Raw genomic sequence first — 20,465 nt, forward strand, 5'->3', positions numbered from 1 at the left:
AGAAGAGCCAAAGCTTCCAACTTGAAATGGCCAACTCAGCAGTTCAGTTCAGTTTTGTAAATGCATCAGCAAGCAATACAGAACTTGTGTTAGTTCAGTCAACCACCTGAACCCTAGCATCCCTATTCTGGTCATATCAATCATAACGGCGAACATTCCGAAAAAATGCATCAGCCAATTTCCACAGATATGTGGTGTAGTCAGAGAAGAAATATATACAGTGTGTAATTTTACAAACACAATAAGCCCAAGTTGAATTAAAAGTGAATCTTTACTTTTATTATTGATTATGAAAATGAACAGGCACCTAGAACATGGAGCTTGAACATCCCAGAAACAAATTTTCCAATATAAATAACAGCACACCCCCATTAGTGATGATCACTCACAACCTTCAAGCTAAGAATTCAAACTACAATGAAAGAAAAAGTAAAAATGAAGAAAAACAAAACGAGACACGTCCAGAATCTTGTCATATATTCACTCTGATCTGTCCATTGGTGAAGGCTCTCCTGTCCCTGCTCTAATGCCATTGTGTCTGTATTTACACATTTCAATCCTGCCCTCTCACTTCACGGCAACAGCATAGTATAGTGAAGCAAATACAAAAATCATTGGTTAAATATATGTCTGTCTTTATGTAATCAAGAGTTTTAGATAGCAGTGTGCTGTGGTAATCTCCTCTACAGTATATTTTCACATTCACTCAAGACTCATTCAAGATAAACTCGACTAGACCCATGGACATAAAAGCAAATACAAATAACCCAGGATGGAAAATTCAAGTATTCCCAAATGGATGGCGACAAAACAAAAAGTATTTATATAGGAATGGAGTGATTATTGTCTGAAATGACAAAGCCACACGGCCTCCAACAAGTGAAGGTTGTAAATTAAATCCCATAAAACTCATTACAAAACATTGATAGACACGTGGTTGTCGCCATGTGTTGCCAATATGAAATGAGCAAGGTTTAAACTGCATGCATCCCCACTGTAAAACTACTAAACCTTTTGACCAACAATTGTGTTGTTGACTCACTTGACTGTACATATCTTACTTAGCAAAAGATGCTGACAAACTTTCAAAGTCATAAAGCACTCCTATAGTCATTCTGCTATAAAGTAAATTCACCCAATGTTAATTTCCGTCACATCATCCAACAAAGACTTATATACACAATAGTTTTCAGACATGTTATAATTTTACAACGTAACAGTCTCTTTTGGTGAAAATATAGTTAAATTCAAAATATCTGATAGTAATCTTTTTAGAGGTGATCTCTCTTTATTGAAAAAAGTACCTGAGCCAAAACTCTGACCAGGGGGAACCACGAAAGCCTTACCTTTAAGATTATATTATCTTTTCACCATTCACCAACAAAATTCTGGAGATAATAGATTTTTAAATTAAATAAACATAAATAAACAATTCAAACATACCGGGTCCATCGCAGACTCCCCCATCTCAAAGAATCAGCTATCTTAAAAACTGAAAAGTATAAAAACTCAACATTTAAAATCAAAACATTTTATACGATAAACGCAATAATCTTTAAAAAAAAAAGGGGGGGGGGGGGGGGGGGGGAGTATCATACAAACAAACATGGATCACGTGACAATGTTCTTGCAGACATTCGTTACAAGGAAGTGATACTGCCCTACATCTTCTAGGCTTACAAAACAGACCGGTTAGCTATGCTGCAGGCCATCGTTACAAAGCAATGTAACGTCATAGACTACCATTATCCTGCCATAATCCTACCAGTGTCAACATTCTGTCCTACAGCAGGAAAAGCCACAATCAGGTCTCAGTTTGAAAGATAAAGAGGAGAAATGTTTTCTCTTATTTTTGACTTTAGATAAATGGTTACAAACTAAAACCCTTTAACCTGAAAAGTAGCAGAGAGCTGCTTACATTACAGCTGCAAATGGGAATACCATCATAGTTGTGCCTTTGTAGATAGATACTTTCACAGTGCACATGAGTTCAATAAAACAACAAGGACACCTTTTCTTGGGGTTACGATGGTCAGATCCCTTCCATAAAACTTTTAGATTTGGATTTTTCTTTTGTAGGCCCAAGCATGCAGTCATCGCTATTGCACAACACAAGGACCTTAAAATGCACCCATACACACAAAAACATAACGAGAATATTTTTTGAAAACAAGAATCCGTAATAATCTCACTACAAATCCACCTTGCTTGTTGCATTACTACCTTTTTGCCAAGCAATCCTCCTTGGGTGCATATAAACGTTCCTTAATTTGTTTTCTATGTTACAACCAGCTAAATCATGCATCCAACTGCCCACAGGGAAATGCAGTCAAGAGTCTCCAGAGCATGGTGTCCATTTTTCCAGTCAAAGGTCAGAGTTCAAAGACTGAATGATTTAAAAAGTGCTTTATGTAGGTCAGTAGGACTTCTTTCTTCTAGGATTATTACAAAGTTTCTACATTAGCATGTATCATCTGTGAAAAGAAATAATAGTACTCCAGATTAGAAAAACAGTGCTCTGAGACTGCATTATGTGCAATTAGTTTCAAAGACGGATAACCAGCTTTTCTTTCATAATCATAGTTTTCATTTCTATTTGACAAACTTCAGACAGAAAGTGTTCATTCTTACCATGATACCACCATTTTGTCTTCTTTGGATTTTTGTTACATGTTCTTACATAAAAGGAGTTATCGGGCGGTCGTCTCTGCAGAAGCATAAATAAAAGAAATAGTCATTCCATGAACATGTCCTCCATGTACCACCCATAGAAACAAGTGAAACAAGTGCTAACCATTTGAGGTTCTCAAATCCCCCTTGAGGGGGTTGCAGGGTCCCCCCCTGGCAAAATGTGTTAATTTTTAACTCAATATATATTCATTGCCAATTTGAAAATAGACAATCAACAAGCTCACATCGCATTGCGTTGTGAGGTTGTAGATCTGCTAGATTAAGAAAAACTTTGAACAATTTAGACAAATTTAGAAATATTGTTGACATGAAAAGGTTTGAGAACCACTGGAATAGTATATACACAGTAAAATGAAGCAGTTTAGTTAACCACCAAGACGTCACAGCGATTTCCTTACCTTCTCTTTGCAGCTGGACAACATACTGATAATGCTAAGACAAACTGATTGCACGGAGAGTGCTGGCGACCAATCTTCTGTTAGTATAGATAGACAGATGTGACCATTGCTATACACATGGGGATGGACCGGTACATTATCTCCTGTGAACATTACCTGCAGGAAGGAAAATGGGTTTAAAGAGTGATTCAAAGGTAGACTAGAGTAACACAGTTGCAACTTCTTTCCCTTCAGAGTACTTCAACTTTCTTTCTTTATTTACTTTCTTTATTCGGATCCCCAATAGCTTAGTCTTCCTAGTGCCACACAAAAATGTATACAATAGAAACAGATCATTTAATTTTAAAACTCTGGACAGGATTGAAATGGGCTGGAATGATGATCAATGGGATTGTCCAAATTGTCTAGTATTATATAATTTGATGGGTTTTTGTTTTTTTACAGAGGGGTTAGAGCAAGTAGTAGTCACATTAATGGCAGAAAATAATGAGACTTGCTGCATAAGCTCAGGCTTAGCCCTCTACAGCAACATGACGCAGCGGGATTAGGAGAAAGAGGGGCCGTTATAGGGTGAGAGAGTAATAACGAATTGGGAGGCTAGACCAGCAGAGTAAAGATAGAAATAGAAAGAGGGTACATGGACATAAGTCATTAAAAAGGGGGCCGAAGGGAGAAGATATGGAAGGTGTGATGCGGCGAGAGACGGAATGCATGGAGTTAAGAGGGAGTTGGGGAGAGTTAAGTGGTAATAATGGTGGGCAACAATGAGTAGAGGCACGCTGCACCCGACAGGGCCCCAACATGAGAGTGAGGGCCTCCCATCACGAGAAGCCAAAGAAAGAGAGGTGTAGCGATTTGAAGGGGTGTGGGCTTGAGAGATAGAGTAAAATACATCCAATGCTCAACACTCAACCACCAGAGCTCAAAGTGGTTAATGGTTAACAGTATAGCATGAACATCACAAGATGATGCCAATATGACTGGGCACTAGAGATATGGACGACTGGGTTTAAGTGGAATGATGTTTTTATTTATTTATATGTGTGTGTGTGTGTGTGTGTGTGTGTGTGTGTGTGTGTGTGTGTGTGTGTGTGTGTGTGTGTGTGAGCTGAGCTTCCAAAGGTTGACAGAAATTCCAATAACGAAAGAAAGTATTAACATGGACCTTGTTTCTTCAACAAATCAATGTTTATCAGTAATTGTTGTGGTAAGGAAAATTGACCTTGTCCTCTCAAAAATCACCATCAGTCCTCCTTTTACTACAACAAAGAAATGCTGTGCACAGAAATAAGTAAGTAGAACACATGTGCATCATATACACCTTCCTCCTTTACGAGAGCGAGAGCGAGAGCGAGAGAGAGAGAGAGAGAGAGAGAGAGAGATGATTTCTCATGCCAATAAAGCTAAATTGAATTGAGTTAAGCTAATCTCTTCAAACATGTCCTCAGTGAGAGCTCCATGCTGAATCGCTGATGTCTCTTCCTACTGTAGCTACAATGTGCCCGAGCCAGAAATGATTGACCCATGTGTTTTATGTGGAAGAATCCAGTTAGGAGACACATTCTTGCTTATCACAGTCGTTAATCACATCACAGTCAGTTTTTCTGCAAAATAGTATTAACCATGTTCAGGATAAATACAGCAATTTAGGGTTAGCCTCAAAAGATTCTGTACATTTCCATATCACCGGGCACAAATCTTGTATCTCTATATTAACGTTTTCTTACGTCATCGTACAATAGTATCACGCAAGATTAGTTAAAATAACAGCTCTACCAGCTCACAATATTTTTGTGATCTTTTTTAAATAGTAAACCAATGAAAAGTATTTATAAGATCTTGTGACTAAATAATAACATTGGATCCATTGGAACACAGGCATTTTTTATTTATTTTTTTACATTTCCTGAAAAGTAATGCTTTTGGACTTACCCAACAGCATAATAATAATAACTTGGATTTATATAGCGCCTTTCAAGAAACCCAAGGACGCTTAGACACATATACTTGAATACTGAGATGTTTTTGCTGCAATCAACTGGATATTATCACTCATCATTCAGACAAAATGGAGTGTTACTAAGCAACATGCATTGCGTTGCGTTGGAGCATGTCCTTCAGCCGAGCCAACGCTCACATCTACCCACCCATTGTTGATGTATAAACTCACTGTTGTTCCTGCTTACCTGAGGTGAATCGAAGGGATATCGACTACTAAATTTGAAAAGCAGCTGAAATTTCTCTCCTTCATAGAGTGTGCCGGAGGCTCCCTCCATATCTACAATCCACCTGAAACGAAAATGTCAATGTTATTTGACATCACTGACAAGAAAAAAGTGGAATAGACAAGATCAGAATGTTTGTAAACAAAGGGGTATTTCCGGGTAGAAATGTATATACCGGTATACAGTAACTATACACCTATATATAAATTATACCTGGAAATACATTTTTGATTGTAGAGATGTCATGATGAGTATAGAGAACGAATAATATGTCAAAATGTCTAATGGTCATATAGAATCTCTGGATTGTCAGCCATTAGCTGGGGCATAGCAAAGATGGACAGAAATTTGGATCATTCTACCAGTTCCCAAAACTGGATTGACAGGATTTCAAAATTGCTACTTGGCAGGCACTGGCTACATTAGTAGCACATTAACTGGTCAGGTCATTCAAGTAGAACCAGTCCTTCACCTTCATTCACCTGAGCACTATTGTCTTTACGTAGATAAGCCATGAAATTACAGAGAAATCCAATAAGAGGGCCATTAACAGTAACACAGGGGTCATCATCAACCATGGCATAATTTTTGGGTGTGCCAGTACAGTACAGTAGAGGGTACAGTAGAGGGAATGCTGCACGGTAACTGTCATTTCTCAACCATTTCGGATGCGGGTGGCATGCCGGTACTGGAACCCCGGATTTTTTTTGCATACCAAAGAGAAACCAATCAGCTTGTGAGTGACTGTAGTGAAATGGTTTTAGTGAGAGCCTCTAGCCTCTGTGTGTGTTGCCATTTCCACTCAGTCATTTGCTGTTTGTGCGCATTTTTTTTCTTACCCATATATTCACACATCATATGCAATAGGGCTAATTACATAATTGCACATCACATCATTTCTTTTCAACTAGACGCATCTCTTATGCCTAAACAGCCTTTTCACAGACCATGTGCAGGCTGACATGTACCATGCATCATCTCTGTTAATTCAAAATACTAGCGTCTCGTCTACTGTCTAGTTATTGCCTGGTGAGGGCCAAAGACCTTAGAGGGGGAGAAAATGGAACATTGATAGCAGCACACCACCACACAATCTCTGACCCAATTTGCTTCCATGCAGCCCAGATATGACACTAGAGCCAGTGGACTTGCGGCTGTTGTTCCGTTGTTAACTTGTTATAGAGCCTTGTGTCTCTTTCCCGTGTAGCCAGAAGCAATTTAGCATTGAGGTCTACACAGAAGGTCAACCCTGTTTAATACTTCATCCATTTAGTTGCAGACAGTCGATGAGAATTGGTATAGTGTCAGCAGCATTCCATTCCTTACTGGAGGGAAGCATAGAGGCAGATAGCATCGCTGTGCATGATGCCTGGGCTACACCTGATCCACTCCACTCCGCTGATCTAAAAACTGTAGAGGACTCTAAGGACAGTCTTCTCAGCTTGCTCAAATATTCCCCATAGTAAAGAGATTACATGGGACAACAAAAATAACACAGAGCTATTTCGTGAAAGTAAGTGGAAGTACAAAGCAAGCTAAGTGACAGGGTCTGTGCAACACACACACACACACACACACACACAAACACACACACACACACACACACACACACAGGAAGTATCTCTGAATTCTTTGCAGTGAATTGTTCCTTCCTAATTTCATTATCAACCTCTGCAAACTGTGCTCTCATGTATTCAACTATAATGACATTGTGAAACATTGAGCACCGCCCAGAGACAGAGTGTACTATGTAAACAAATAATAATGAACTGAAAACTCATGGTTACCTTATCACTGTTGCATGCACAACATTGACAGCCATAAGTTTCAGTCACTGACTGTTACAAAAAAGGACAAGGTTAGCTTGAAGGTCAAGCAAAGTGCCTTAATTCAAAAGGATCCGTGGAATAAAAATAACAAAAACAATTAAAAAAACGATGTAAGCACTGCATAGGAGTAGAACTGTGGAAGCAAAACACCCACTAATCACAACAGATATGTCCACGCTGGAGTTGAACAGACAATGACGCATCGTATATATAATATACCATCACAAAACAAGGATACATACTGAACTCGCAAGCTGAACTAGTCCAGAGAATTGTGTAACCATGGCACCATTCACAAAAGAAAAAACATCAGGATGATATAGGATTGCTATGAGGAAACCACGCAATTATAAATGTTTCAAGGCTACAACACAAGGGCTACATTTAAAAACACCTGAAAAGCATTCCTGACAAGCAAGTCTAGTAGTAGATTCTTATCTGAATGACGGCCACACTTTTACTCGAGTACATCTGCAAGGTCATGTCTCGATTCCTCTTTACTGCTCACCAGACACAATCTGACTCAGGCAGCAGCAATAGTAACCACTGGGTTTTAAGGGGACATCAGGCACACAGACATGAAGGTCAGCTAAGCAGTCTCTGTTCCTTGCTACACTAGCCTCTATGCTGCTCACATGCCAAATTGTTAAATATTTTATAAGGGGGTGCTAGTGACACTGCACATTAGAGGTGCTCTAGTGAGGGCCCTGAGTAGCCAGACGCCAGGATGACCCCAATACTTTGTCATCAATCATGGCCGTCTGGGTACAACAAGCATAGTTACCTAGAATTCACCTAGTGTATGTCTTTTTGTATGTCGTCATCGCCATCAAGACAAATTTCAGGCAAATAAAGTAAACCTTAACCTCTAAGTTAGTTAATATAGCATTACAAACAGTTCAACTGAACTACAATACAATTTTAGAGGAATACTACTAGAGCTGCTTCTTCTTATCTATACAGTAAAAGTAGCACCAGACATGGTGGCTCACAATCACAACAATGCAAGATACTAGACCTTTTGGATTCATGTGCATGTTTTAAATGTAAGTGAATATGTAGTATGATCTTCTTTTTTAAAGAGTGAGTGAGAGAGTGACATTTATTTTCATCAATACTTACTGCGTAATAGTGTTCTGTACACTCTTCTCATTAAGTGTCATTCCTGGAGGTGGATCATTTTGCAGAGCTAACAGTTCCTTTTGTAGCCTTTTCTGTTGTAAAGAGCAGATATTGTAAAGTTACTTACATGTTGCCTAAACATACTTAAGGACATACATAGACATCGCAACGGCCACACTACTAGTAAACAGTGCCACTTTAGGTCACCCAGTGGTGTTGCCGCTGTCCATACGGACATACAGCTCCATCTCAATGAATTTGAATAGTGTAAAAGTTCATTTTCTTCCGTAATATAATTCAAAAAGTGACGTTAAACTCACCAACATTGCAGCTGTAGTACAAACTTGAATTATCCTCTTTCAATCTGCCGAGCTTGTTTTTCATAAAAATCCACCGTAGAGATGTTATGAGCTACTTTCTGTCAAGACATCCTCTGCAAGTGATTCTTTTTATAAGTGTTGCAGTTTGGAAGCACTCGTTTTTGTTAACGGGTCGCGCTGCTGCCCCCTGCATTATGTGCAAATTCGAAACAGGTGGAACGCAGGGCCGTTCAGTGACGTACGATGAGTGCTTCCAAACTCCAGCACTTAAAAAAATAATCACTTGCAGAGGATGTCTTGACAGAAAGTAGCTCATAACATCTCTACGGTGGATTTTTATGAAAAACAAGCTCGGCAGATTGAAAGGATAATTCAAGTTTGTACTACAGCTGCAATTTTGGTGAGTTTAACATAATTTAAGACAAGCAGATCAAAAAAGATGAGTGGGAGTCAATGGAGGGTATTGCAACTCTAGATTCATCCCATTATAAAAAAATCTAGAGTTGCAAATTGCAGCTAAGTAGTTATAACCTTTTTTTGTTTTAATCTTGATGATTAAGGCATACAGCTCATGAAAATCAAAAGATCCTATCTCAACAAAAAATAAATCACGAGAAATGTCGACCATCTGAACAGTATATTAATGTACCGGTATGCAGTCAATACTTGGTCGGAGCTACTTTTGAACAAATTATTTTATCAATGGGGCGTGGCATGGAGGTGATCAGCCTGTGGCACTGCTGAGGTGTTATGTTATGGAAGCCCTTGTTCGTTTGATAACAGCCGTAAATTAGCCAGTTGGCTGGTCAGACTCAGTTAAGCACAGTAATACCATGGTCAGTACACCAATTACTAGTAGTTTTGGCTCTGTGGGATGCTGCTTGCAGATTTCTTTTTTTATAAATAAAGCAATCTAGAAGTAGAAAGTCACGTGGACCCCCATGTGTTGCAGGGGGTCCACAGACAAATGAGTTAATATTGCATCAGTTTAACCACATTAACCCTATATACATTGGCTATTTGAAAATAGCCCATCTTATATGAGCTTGTACGTCTGCGATTTTCAAAGAAATCTTGAAATAATGTGGAATGTTTTAACACTCTTTTCAGATGGGTCAAATGCATAATAATTTGGGGGCCCTTACATGAAATTTGTGAGAACCACTGCAGTTGTACGTAATATAACTTATGAAGCCAATACTTTCAATTCAGTATCTCTGGGTCGACTCGTTCGATTCAATACTAATAACATCAATTGCGCAGTGTCGATGTCAAAACACACAGGCAAGAACGTTGTAGGCTTAAACAGCTTAAACAGCCAAACAAATAAAGTGTCGAGAGCACGGGGATAAGAATACCAACACAATGCAACACTGTGTAACACGTACAAGTATATAAACAATACTGTTTTAACTCTAGAATAGATATTTCCAGATCAGCGGGTGGTCAACAGTTAGCTGGAGGCTAACAGCGTTTATCCCTGTATTTATATATATATAGGCTATATAGCAATGTATTCACCATTTTTTTTACACAAGATCCCAACTGAAATGTCAACTTTTATTCGAGCTTAAATGACGAAGGAAAAAAAAATATATATATATACGTACGGTGTGTGTATTATATTCTATCTCGTGATGATGAAGTGAGAATGATCCCTAAAGCCTTTAGGCTCAATGGTGATGATGACGGGCTAGCTAGGTTAGCCCGACAGCTAAACGCACAAATACAAACACTTCAACCAAACACTGTCACACGTATTATCTTCATATGGTTTATGACGCTGAACGCAGATGAAGCAGACATGTCGTCTAAAAGTAAAGAAGCCAGTGCGGAATAGATTCACGCGTTTACTAATAATAAATGTTCGCTCGCTGTCAGATCTGTTCTTACCTGCATCGACGCCATGTTGGAAACCCCCCTGCACCAGCATGAGGTATGTTTTACCTTGAAACGGGGGCGTGCGTTCGCAAGTTTTTGTATGTGCCATGCAGTCTATGGTGCCATGGTAGCTCTGATCCATAGCTCTAGCGAAGCAGCATTAGAGCTATGGAATCAGAGCTCGTGCCATGGGATGATGGGTGCTCCCATACAACGTTTATTTGGGTTAAATGTTTCAAATCTATTGCAAGTTAAAAAAGTAGATATTCAAGATTTGCTTATTTTAAATAGAGAGTAAATCTTAGGCTACAGTGAACCCATAGTTATAAATAAGTGGACCCCACTTTCAGAACCACAGTCACTTTATTTATAGAGTGCTGTGACACAGGTAATATGGCATCTATATAAGACATTTCTATGGCATGCATTACAAGGCAGAAGAAAATACCCAGAGCAGCAACGCACAACCTTACGTCATGGTGTCACATGGCGTTGGTGTTGTTTTGACACAACGAAATAAGCTGCTTGCGCTCCGTTTGTTTGACAGAGAAAAATGATGTCTTGTCGTCACCCCTCAACGTACATCCCCCACCCTTCCCCTCCCCCCAAGGGTGTTTTGTACGAAAAAGTGTACAGAGCTGAAGGCCACGGCGATGGGGGTAGGGGTCAATGACCTCTGACGTCACGCATAGATAATGATCCAGATTCAGTTAAACCCATACTCTAAGGTTAAACCAGTGGTTCTCAAAGTGGGGTCCGCCCGGGACGCACAACCTTGAGGGAGTTCCAGGGGATCCCCAGCTGGAACCAAACCCTTATGGACTGTAATGTACTCTCTGAGTTAAAGTAACATTGATTTTACAATATAAAGTGGGGTCCCAGAGATAGAAATGCCTGGAGGTCCGTAGCTTAATGCAGGTCAAACTGGAGGTCCTTAAACATTTTAAATGGTTGAGAATCACTGCTTTTGATATATGATATATTGATTGATTGAAGTAGTTTGCAGAATTTGCAGAACATTTCAAGCACATCTCAATACAAAAACTGAGTGGACGACACCATAAAGCATTACACTTGTTTACAAGAGGGTCCACCATGTTCAATTCATCATCACATTTAGAGACGTACAAATATACACTTCTATATAGCCAAAAACAGGAAATCATCATAAAGGAGGTAAAAAGGGCCAGTTTGTTTTGGGGCCTTTGAGGTGCTGGTAGTAGGCTACCAAGAGGTGCATGCATAGTCGAAGAAACCTTGTACGAGGGCTCCTGTCCGGTCTTCAAGTTCAAGGTGCTTTTGTTGACCAGTGAGGAGATCCTGTATAGGAATCTTGTTCTTTGGTTGACTTTTTTGATTACGTTGGTGGCCATTTTATCACTGGAAAGATTTGCCTCCAGGATGGAACCTATAGGACCATATTCATTGTTTTATAATGGACATTGTCATTACACTGCCCACCGTAAAGCCTGACGTTTATTCCAGGGGTTTTTCCATGCACTCAAAAAATGCTTGCTCAATGCTCAGGGTGTGATTTTGACTATTGAACTTGAATCGAACAGTGAGCTCAAGGGGACCATCAGCTCATACATCCAGACTGAATTCCAGAAATGGTAAACACCAGTCTATTAAGGTTCACACAAGTATACAGTATTATTTCTCTGGAACATATCGTGTAACACAGGTACAAACCTTTCCCTTCCTGGCAGAGGTGCTGTTTACCACATAAGGCCATTTGGAGAGATTATCAGCCATCTTGACTGAATCCACTTGATCACCTAGCAGGCTATATTCCAATTCAAGACAGCAAACTGAACTAATATGCTCGTTTCTAAATGGCTGGAAAGATTGGAATGACTGGGCAATGTCTGCCAGAGATAGACATGTATACTTTTCAAGTAATTTATTATCTTGCAATAGTAGTTCTAAAATGTAAGTGTTTTACTCAAGTTCAATTGTTGCACCTGATCGTCTCTATGAATAAAATCAAGTTATGCTTTCCATGCGATTCCTCTGGAATAGCAACACAGTGATGCTTCTCCACAACAAAAAGTGACATTTAACAAATAATCCACAAACAGTATTCCCTAATAAGGTATATGATTTGTTGATAATTTAGGATATTATATCTGCAATATCACCAGCAGCAGTTGCAAAACTATAATTAACCTCAATTTATAGTTTGCTTGACGGTATAGCTCAACAATAAATTTCAGCGAGCAACAGTCATATGACTTTAACTAGGCATTACATTGTAAATAATTTGGCAGAACCAAGGGTATCTCCTTGTGTACATGGTATAAAAAGTCAAATGAACACAGCAATCCATATCAAACAAGGCAGCATTAGCACCAAAAGGCTCACCAAACAATGATTTATTAGGATGTAGGTGAATTCTAGCGATAACCACATTTGTAACTTTCTGAGGTTCCTGTGCAGCCTGCCATACCTGTTTATTATATTAAAATGAAAGTCTTTACCACCAATAAAACAAAAACAGAAAGCCAGGTGCAAAATGATGAACAATCACATACATGTTGTGATATACCCATTCATTTCCCCCCCCCCCCCCTCTATGACATACATACATGGCAAAAGTAGTTAAATAGTCAAAAAACAACAAAACAAATCTAAAAATGTTTAAGCCACTACATTTATCTCTTTATCAGTTTTAACAATCCAAGAAGTTGGCAGCCATGAGCAGTTCCAGTGCGATTTCCGGAGCAATGGGGAATTCAGGAATTTCCGTAGAGCTGTTGGTGTAGCGGACCTTGTAGGTGAAGTACATGCAGACCTTAGATAGAACATGAGAGGGGATCTCCCTGAAGTTCACTTCATTGGTTTCATTCTCCGCAAACTGACCTGGATGGAGAAGATTAGAAGTTATGAGCTCCTGCAAAGATGGCCAGCATCAAAACTAGAGGCTTTCCAAATGTATGTCAAGTCAACATTAAAGGCCGATTAAAATTCCTGTAAGTCAGTGGTTCCCAAACAATAGGTCAGGAGTCTCAGGACCCTTTTGGGATCACACACACACATTTGTATGGGTCGCAAGTATATATGCCTACCTATTTTTGCATTCCATACACATTTTAATTATTTCATAAGGATTTCTAAAAACATATTCATGAAACTATTTAGTAGTCTGGGTCCTGGGGAGACATCAAATGTGGCTTTCAGGTCTCAAGCTAAAAAGTTGGGAACCGCTGCTGCTATATTTTGAATTCCATACTCTGCTACTCACTATTATGTTTCCTCCTAAGATCAATAATAGTTTGTCCCTCATCTAGGGTTAATTTGTTCTTCTAGATTCTAGAACAAAAAATTAACCCAAGCAAGTTGTTCTGCTAAAAAACAAATCAAGATCTTATGACTTATGTGATCCAATACCACCCGAAAATATATATAAAATGGGAGCATGGTGCCACCAAGTGGACAAACGGGTTCAATGGACAAACACAAGACCATAGGTTTAATTATAATCTCCTGCACCATTATTTTCAAGGATTCCACAAACACAATAAGTTAAGACTTTAGAAATATGGATTTAATAGACAGGGTTTCCACAGAATCAGCAGAAACCCTGAAAACTAAGGCTAATACCAAGCAAATTTCTCACACCTTAATCACCATACATGTAGGTTAACTGAATTTGTTATGCTGTTGTATGATAGAATTTGAGGTGGTTGGTACCGTTTAGTGCCCAGTGATTCTTAAAACAACAATGCTACACCTTACAGCTTGCCATTTTTGGCATCTAGGCCAGGGGTGTCAAACGGGGGGCCCGTGAAATGGGTCTGATCCAGCCTGGTGGTGATTTTGAGAAAAATCCAAGACCATTATTCTGTAGCTGTACAACAGATCTCAGTCCCTGCTGCATGGTGTGCCAACAGCTACAGTACTTGTGGAGACAAACACACCCGACAGTACACCCCAGTCTATCCAACCATCATTGTAGTTGTACCCTTTTCAGCTGAAATGAGTTACAGAGCAAGCAACATGAAGGCTGCAAATAAGAGCATGCCAAAGTTGTGTAGACTAATCCAATCCAGTATTGCAATTGGCTAGAATTACATTTATAACGATTGCAAGCCTAGTACGACGCCAACCAATAGGGGCACAACCACTCACGGGACTTGACAAGGGTGAATTTGCTAAACTAGATCAATTTTAATATGTTGAATCTAGTGTTGCAACACCAACCATTGACAGCCCATACATGCAAACAGAAAAGTCCTATCTGATTGCATTATACTACGTTAAACTCTCCAACATTGCAGTTGTACAAAAAGCTTGAATTATCCTCCTATCCTCCTATCTGCCTTTGTTTCTGAAAAATCCACCGTAGAAATGTTATGAGCTACTTCCTGTCAAGGAATTCCATGCAGGTTATTATTTTTCTAGTGTTAGTTTCAATAGTTTGGGAGCGCTTCAATAACGCAACCGCCTGCTGCCTCCTGCATTATGTGCAATTACAAAACAGGACCGGTGAGTGATTTCCAACAAGCACTTTCAAACTCGAACACTTGGACTCAGCGTGTGTAGCGGAGACGACCCAACCATAGAGGTGATTATTTCTGTCATTATTAAGTACAGAGCCATAGCAGGATGCAATTCTTGTATTCTTCTGTACTTCTTTGGATGCTCACCTGGCCCACTCAGCATGGCTTTGATGGTCCCGGACGTCAAGGCATGTTCTCTTTTCACAATAAATTCATGGCCATCTGAAGAGATCAACTTCACATACATGGCATCTGGCCCCTCACAGCCACCATAGGTCTTCTCTTCGCCGTCTGCAAGACAACAACAGCTGAGCAACTGCAATAGCCATATGCTGAAGTGCTAGATAAATAAACACTGTCAATGGGTCTACTAGGTGTAGAACGGAAAAAATAAAGGGATGGTGTGTGTGGTGCTGCAATGGATGGCATGGCAGCTGAGCTGAATTCGATCAGTGTGCATACAAGTGCAGCTAAATTATAGTGCTATCAAAGCACTAAATGTTAGTCAATCTCAACACATTACTTACCCATTATGTCTGGGATAGATGTCCTTTAATCCTGAAAAGTCACAAATTAGACAAGACACAAAATTAGTCATTTGGAGATCGCAGATGGTTTGGATGCTGATCATGTTTTTATAATAACCATGGTAACGCTACACAGTAAAATCTGTGGTTTTTTTTAATCCATGTCTGACACCGATAGTGTACAAATGTAACCAAATGGGACCCGTATGGTCTACTGTAACTAACGTAACTCAGAGTGTATGAACTCGCAGAGTAAAACAGGCAGGATTTCACCAGGCCTAACATGATTAATTGTTTTCTTTTAGCCATGATAACTAAGCAGACAGGGTTAACTTCGCTAATGGGGCCAGCCATTACAGTTTACACATTTGATAACCACCGTTGTCGTCTTACATTTTTATATAACACGTTCCATCTGAAACCTGATAAAACGATGGATCGCTCACTAATTCACCACTGATATGATATCGAAGCCTGGAAATAAATGCTACAGCTAGCGACAAAGCTAGTTAGCCAAGAAAACTCTTTTTAATCTTCCCGATCTATAATAGTTCAGTGATTAACAGAATGTCAAGATGGACGACGGAACAATCATTGCATCACAGTACATACAAGGTAAAACGGCGAGGATGGTTATTATTATTTATTTCTATTATAATAAGACTTCTTACCACACCGGGAGTCAGCGGGCTGGGTTTGCTTTCAGCTGCTAAAAAGCTAAGGAGGACACACCGGAAGCTGTTTTAATAAAAACATTGGCGTGCGCCGTCAAACCACTTCCGTGGAGCCTCAGATGTCTAGAATAAATGTTCCGCTTTTAATAATCTGATTGATTCTTAGTTTAAAGTGTCATGCTTCCGAAATCCATATTTACAGGACACTTATTTTTACAGTTTACATAAACATGACAATAAAGGACAATAAAGCGACATGACAGTTTGCAAACAATGATCAAGTGAATACTAAACTTACACCCAAGATTCTTACAAAGCAGATTACATAATATAACATAAAATAAAATACCATAAAATTATAATAAAATAAATAAATATGCTATAATTGCATAAATGGTATCTCTTGTTCTGTGCAAAGAAAAAGACGATGCAGATCTCGGCATCTCACAATTGGGCTGAGATAACAAGGCTGGTCCTACAGGTGGCGCTTGTGTTAAAGATTCGTGTCTCCGACTGTCCCCCTGGCTCCACAGTAGATGAGCTGGAACAGGTGCTGATTAAACATGACAGAGACCTTCTGTGGGCCCATAAATCTAAACCCATGGGAGAGCGAGATAGAGAGAGAGAGAGAGAGAGAGAGAGAGAGAGAGAGAGAGAGAGAGAGAGAGAGAGAGAGAGAGAGAGAGAGAGAGAGAGAAGGAATGTTTGCTACTCCATCACGCATTATCCACGAGTCCACGACTCACATCAAGAAATTGAAAATAAAACCAAAATATTCATAAGAAATGTACAGTGGTGGTGGTGGTGGACAAAGTAGGCTACTCAAATGTTATAGGCCTACTTAAGTAAAAGTATCAATACTGCAATGTAGATCATTATGTATTCCTTTACAAGTAAAAGTTCTGTATTCAAAAATAAAATATACTCAAGTAAAAGTAAAAAAGTATCGTCATCAAAATGTAGTTACTACTTAAAGTACTAAAAGTAAAAGTACTCATATTGCAGAATGTCCCATCGCGACACATTTTGAGCTTGTAGATCTGCTATTTTAGGCGAAATATAGGGTTGAAGCATAGTGTATGTTTTCTAGTAACTATTAACTTAAGTTTTTAAATAATTGTAGTGGAGTAAAAGTACAATATTTGCCTCTGATGTGTAGTGGAGTAGAAGTAAAAGTATTGGGGCTAATCTAGGCTAATGTCCCCCCCAGAATATGGATGCTGCATGGGGTTCAAGTGGTTTATAAAGGGGACTCCAAACACACACACACACACACACACACACACACACACACACACACACACACACACACACACACACACACACACACACACCACACACACACACACACACACACACACACACACACACACACACACACACACACACACACACACACACACACACACACACACACACACCACACACACACACACACACACACACACACACACACACACACACACACACACACACACACACACACACACACACACACAATACATCATCAGGGGCCATAAAGTCTATTCTAGTGTCGCAGGAAGGCAGGTGTACATCAAAGATCAGAGACAGTTGACTCATGTTCAGAATGTGACTTTGACCTGATCCCAACTGGAGTTCTTTTATACAGGAAAAGTGATGACTGCTGAAATCTGAGGCCCCCAAATGGACATAGAGTTATCTGAGCTGCGATGGCTCTCTGTGAGAGCACTGAGTAATCTGGACCGTTTGACCCACACAGGGGTTGTCTGAGGGGATATTATTGCCCTTTGTGGAAGATTTTTAAGGATTTTCCATTCCTCCTCACCAGCTGTTTCATTTAAGTTCAGGTTCTATTGAGCCTAGAAGTAACATGATGGTTGAGTAACCGTGAGAGGCTGTTCCACCTGGCATATCCTGTTGTGGGCACGTATACAAGCTTGCGATGCATCACATTGCGATGTGTCACGACTCGCAATCTTATATCGTTCCGCTATTTTAGCTATTTGCCGCATATAGGGCTTAAGTTGATAAATAAAATGAACAAAACAGAGAACATGGTGAAAGTGGACCATTACATAATTGGCCGTGATCTGTCCACTACCACTGATTGCACAGTAGACTATACACAGTAAAAGCCCTTGTTTTAATTGAACCCTGACAGTGCAAAAATGCACCTTACAGATCCAGATTTACACAGAAGATTTGACAGTGTAGTACTGTAGTATAGCTACTGTTGTTGGGGCCTTTTTTCTTACAGTACTCGCAAATGTAGCCATTGTATAATGTGACTGTCTGCTGCAGAATGATGCCTTCTCTTAACGGATAAGAAGAGAATGACATCACGTCTCTCTGTCTGTCCTTCTGTGTCCCTTTCAACTCCCACACACACTAGAGAGTGTGTCTCTCTCTCGCACGCACGCACGCACACACACACACAGTCCCTATATTTTGGGTCAAGATAATTGGTAATCAGTGGTCTAGGACTGTCTCGGGCTCTAGTCTACTCTACATGCAACCAAAAACAATCAGTGACCTTCTCATACCCCATAACACCATTAGCACATATGATCAGAGGAGGCGGGTGGCAGCGGATGCTTTGATGTCCCTCTGATACAACTGACCCACTGCAGCTGTTGAACTCTATTTCGGGGAAGCTGTTGTGGGCCCCTAAAGTAGGGCTCACACACGCCAGGCATACACTCACTACACATGCACGCAAGCACGCACATACGCACGCACGCATTTACAATTGCACATGCATGCATGCACACACACACGCACGCACGCACGCATGCACGCACACACCTCAAGTACACAAATACATTCAAACACCCTTATCATACTTCCCGCTTGCCAATGATATCATCCACAACTGCTACTCATCAACAACAACTAGTGGTGTATATCACCCAGATGAATTATAGCACCATGTGCATGCATGCATGCATGTGCTCACACACACACAGTCTTCCACACACAAACACAGATGGGTATTTGTGATGAACAGGAAATGCATTATTCTTGCAACAAAATAGACTGACAGGCCATATATCTTACCCAACAAAATATAATCATTCATAAAGGTAGAAAGTGGAATTAAGGAAATTAACATATTTCCGGCAAGGCTATATCAGCACTAATAAGAAATCATCAAAAATGATGAAAAACGGCGCGCTATAGTATGCCGTACGATTTAGGCTATAGCCCATGGTCCAAAATGAAAATGAAAATGAAAATGAAATTGCGGAAATGGGAAATTGCGGAAATTGAGGAAATGAGAAATTGCGGAAATTGCGGAAATGAGAAATTGCCGAAATGGGAAATTGCGGAAATGGGAAATTCTCTCTCTGATGTGCTGAAATTACATTCAAAACTTTAATGGCAGTTCTACAGCCTCATTTATGATGGTTATTTTTGGTGAAGAAAAAACGCACCCCGATCAACAAAGTATGTTTAAGTGTTTAAGAATAATTTCCAATGCCGATCAAGAAGGGATGGAAATTTTGAAATGAATTCTTCCTTTATATTAATGTGCCATAGATCCAACTATAGGGTGGATGGATGTCACCAAAGTGGAGTTATGTCGGTAGAATATGTGACACATTTACAGTCTATAATTTCACCAGTCACAAAGGTCACGGTGCATGGGGCCTAGTGCTTGAGGAGCACAGTGCTTTTTAAATGGTATGCTGGTCCTGGAATACCATTGAGGTCAATATGTCAATACACAGACTTGTCTATGAACAGTACAATGGCGTAGGGTAGACGGTAGACAGAGCAGCAGTGAATGAAAGCAGGTCACAATTTCAGTCATGACAAGGAGATATGGGTGGGATTGGGGGTTGGGGGTCTTTTAGCATTTCGTCCATCGAAAAAAAGGGGAGGGGGGGGGGGGGGGTAGCTGCTTGTCACAATGAATGAATACAGCAGAAAGCAGTATTACACTAATCTCTTCTTGATCCGAATCCAGTGTTTGCTGGAGAGAGGTTTTAGCAATCCAGAGGGTCAACTGTAGTGCCCCCAGCATTTCAGCACCACATCTTATAGTCAGTGGTTGAAATGTTAATTTGTAGTATTGATGATAACAATAATAATATCAAAATGCATTGAGTGAATGTAACTGCTTCTAGGCATGAATAGGCATAGCATATTTATCTGTATATACATCTCAGGCAATTTAGAGGAATTTTAATATATTAAGGAATTTAAAAATAAATATAGAATAAAATGACATACCGGTACATTAGGTAGTGTACAGAAGGAAGATATCAGTGACTGCTGGGCTGTAATGTAATGTGTGTGAGGGAAGTAGAT

At 39.8% G+C, this 20,465-nt stretch overlaps 2 protein-coding genes across 2 annotated transcripts; both read right to left on the reverse strand.

The window, feature by feature from the left end:
• Positions 1 to 257: 257 nt before the first annotated feature.
• On the reverse strand, positions 258 to 10,501 carry ube2wb (ubiquitin conjugating enzyme E2 Wb). Its single transcript, XM_080793558.1, has 6 exons — positions 10,479 to 10,501; positions 8,266 to 8,357; positions 5,276 to 5,378; positions 3,090 to 3,245; positions 2,632 to 2,707; positions 258 to 2,474 (listed from the first exon to the last, which is right to left on the reverse strand). Exons 1-6 carry the CDS (start codon positions 10,491 to 10,493, stop codon positions 2,461 to 2,463), a joined length of 456 nt encoding a protein of 151 aa, XP_080649684.1. The 5' UTR covers positions 10,494 to 10,501; the 3' UTR covers positions 258 to 2,460.
• A 2,322-nt stretch (positions 10,502 to 12,823) lies between these two features.
• eloca (elongin C paralog a) lies at positions 12,824 to 16,230 on the reverse strand. The gene is made up of 4 exons (XM_080793491.1): positions 16,167 to 16,230; positions 15,496 to 15,526; positions 15,116 to 15,259; positions 12,824 to 13,328 (listed from the first exon to the last, which is right to left on the reverse strand). The coding sequence occupies exons 2-4, from the start codon at positions 15,497 to 15,499 to the stop codon at positions 13,138 to 13,140; spliced, it is 339 nt and encodes a 112-aa protein (XP_080649617.1). The 5' UTR covers positions 15,500 to 15,526; positions 16,167 to 16,230; the 3' UTR covers positions 12,824 to 13,137.
• Between the last annotated feature and the right edge of the window lie 4,235 nt (positions 16,231 to 20,465).

Source organism: Protomyctophum bolini (assembly GCF_963924005.1).
Source record: "Protomyctophum bolini genome assembly, chromosome: 21".
NCBI classification, from domain to species: Eukaryota; Metazoa; Chordata; class Actinopteri; order Myctophiformes; family Myctophidae; genus Protomyctophum; species Protomyctophum bolini.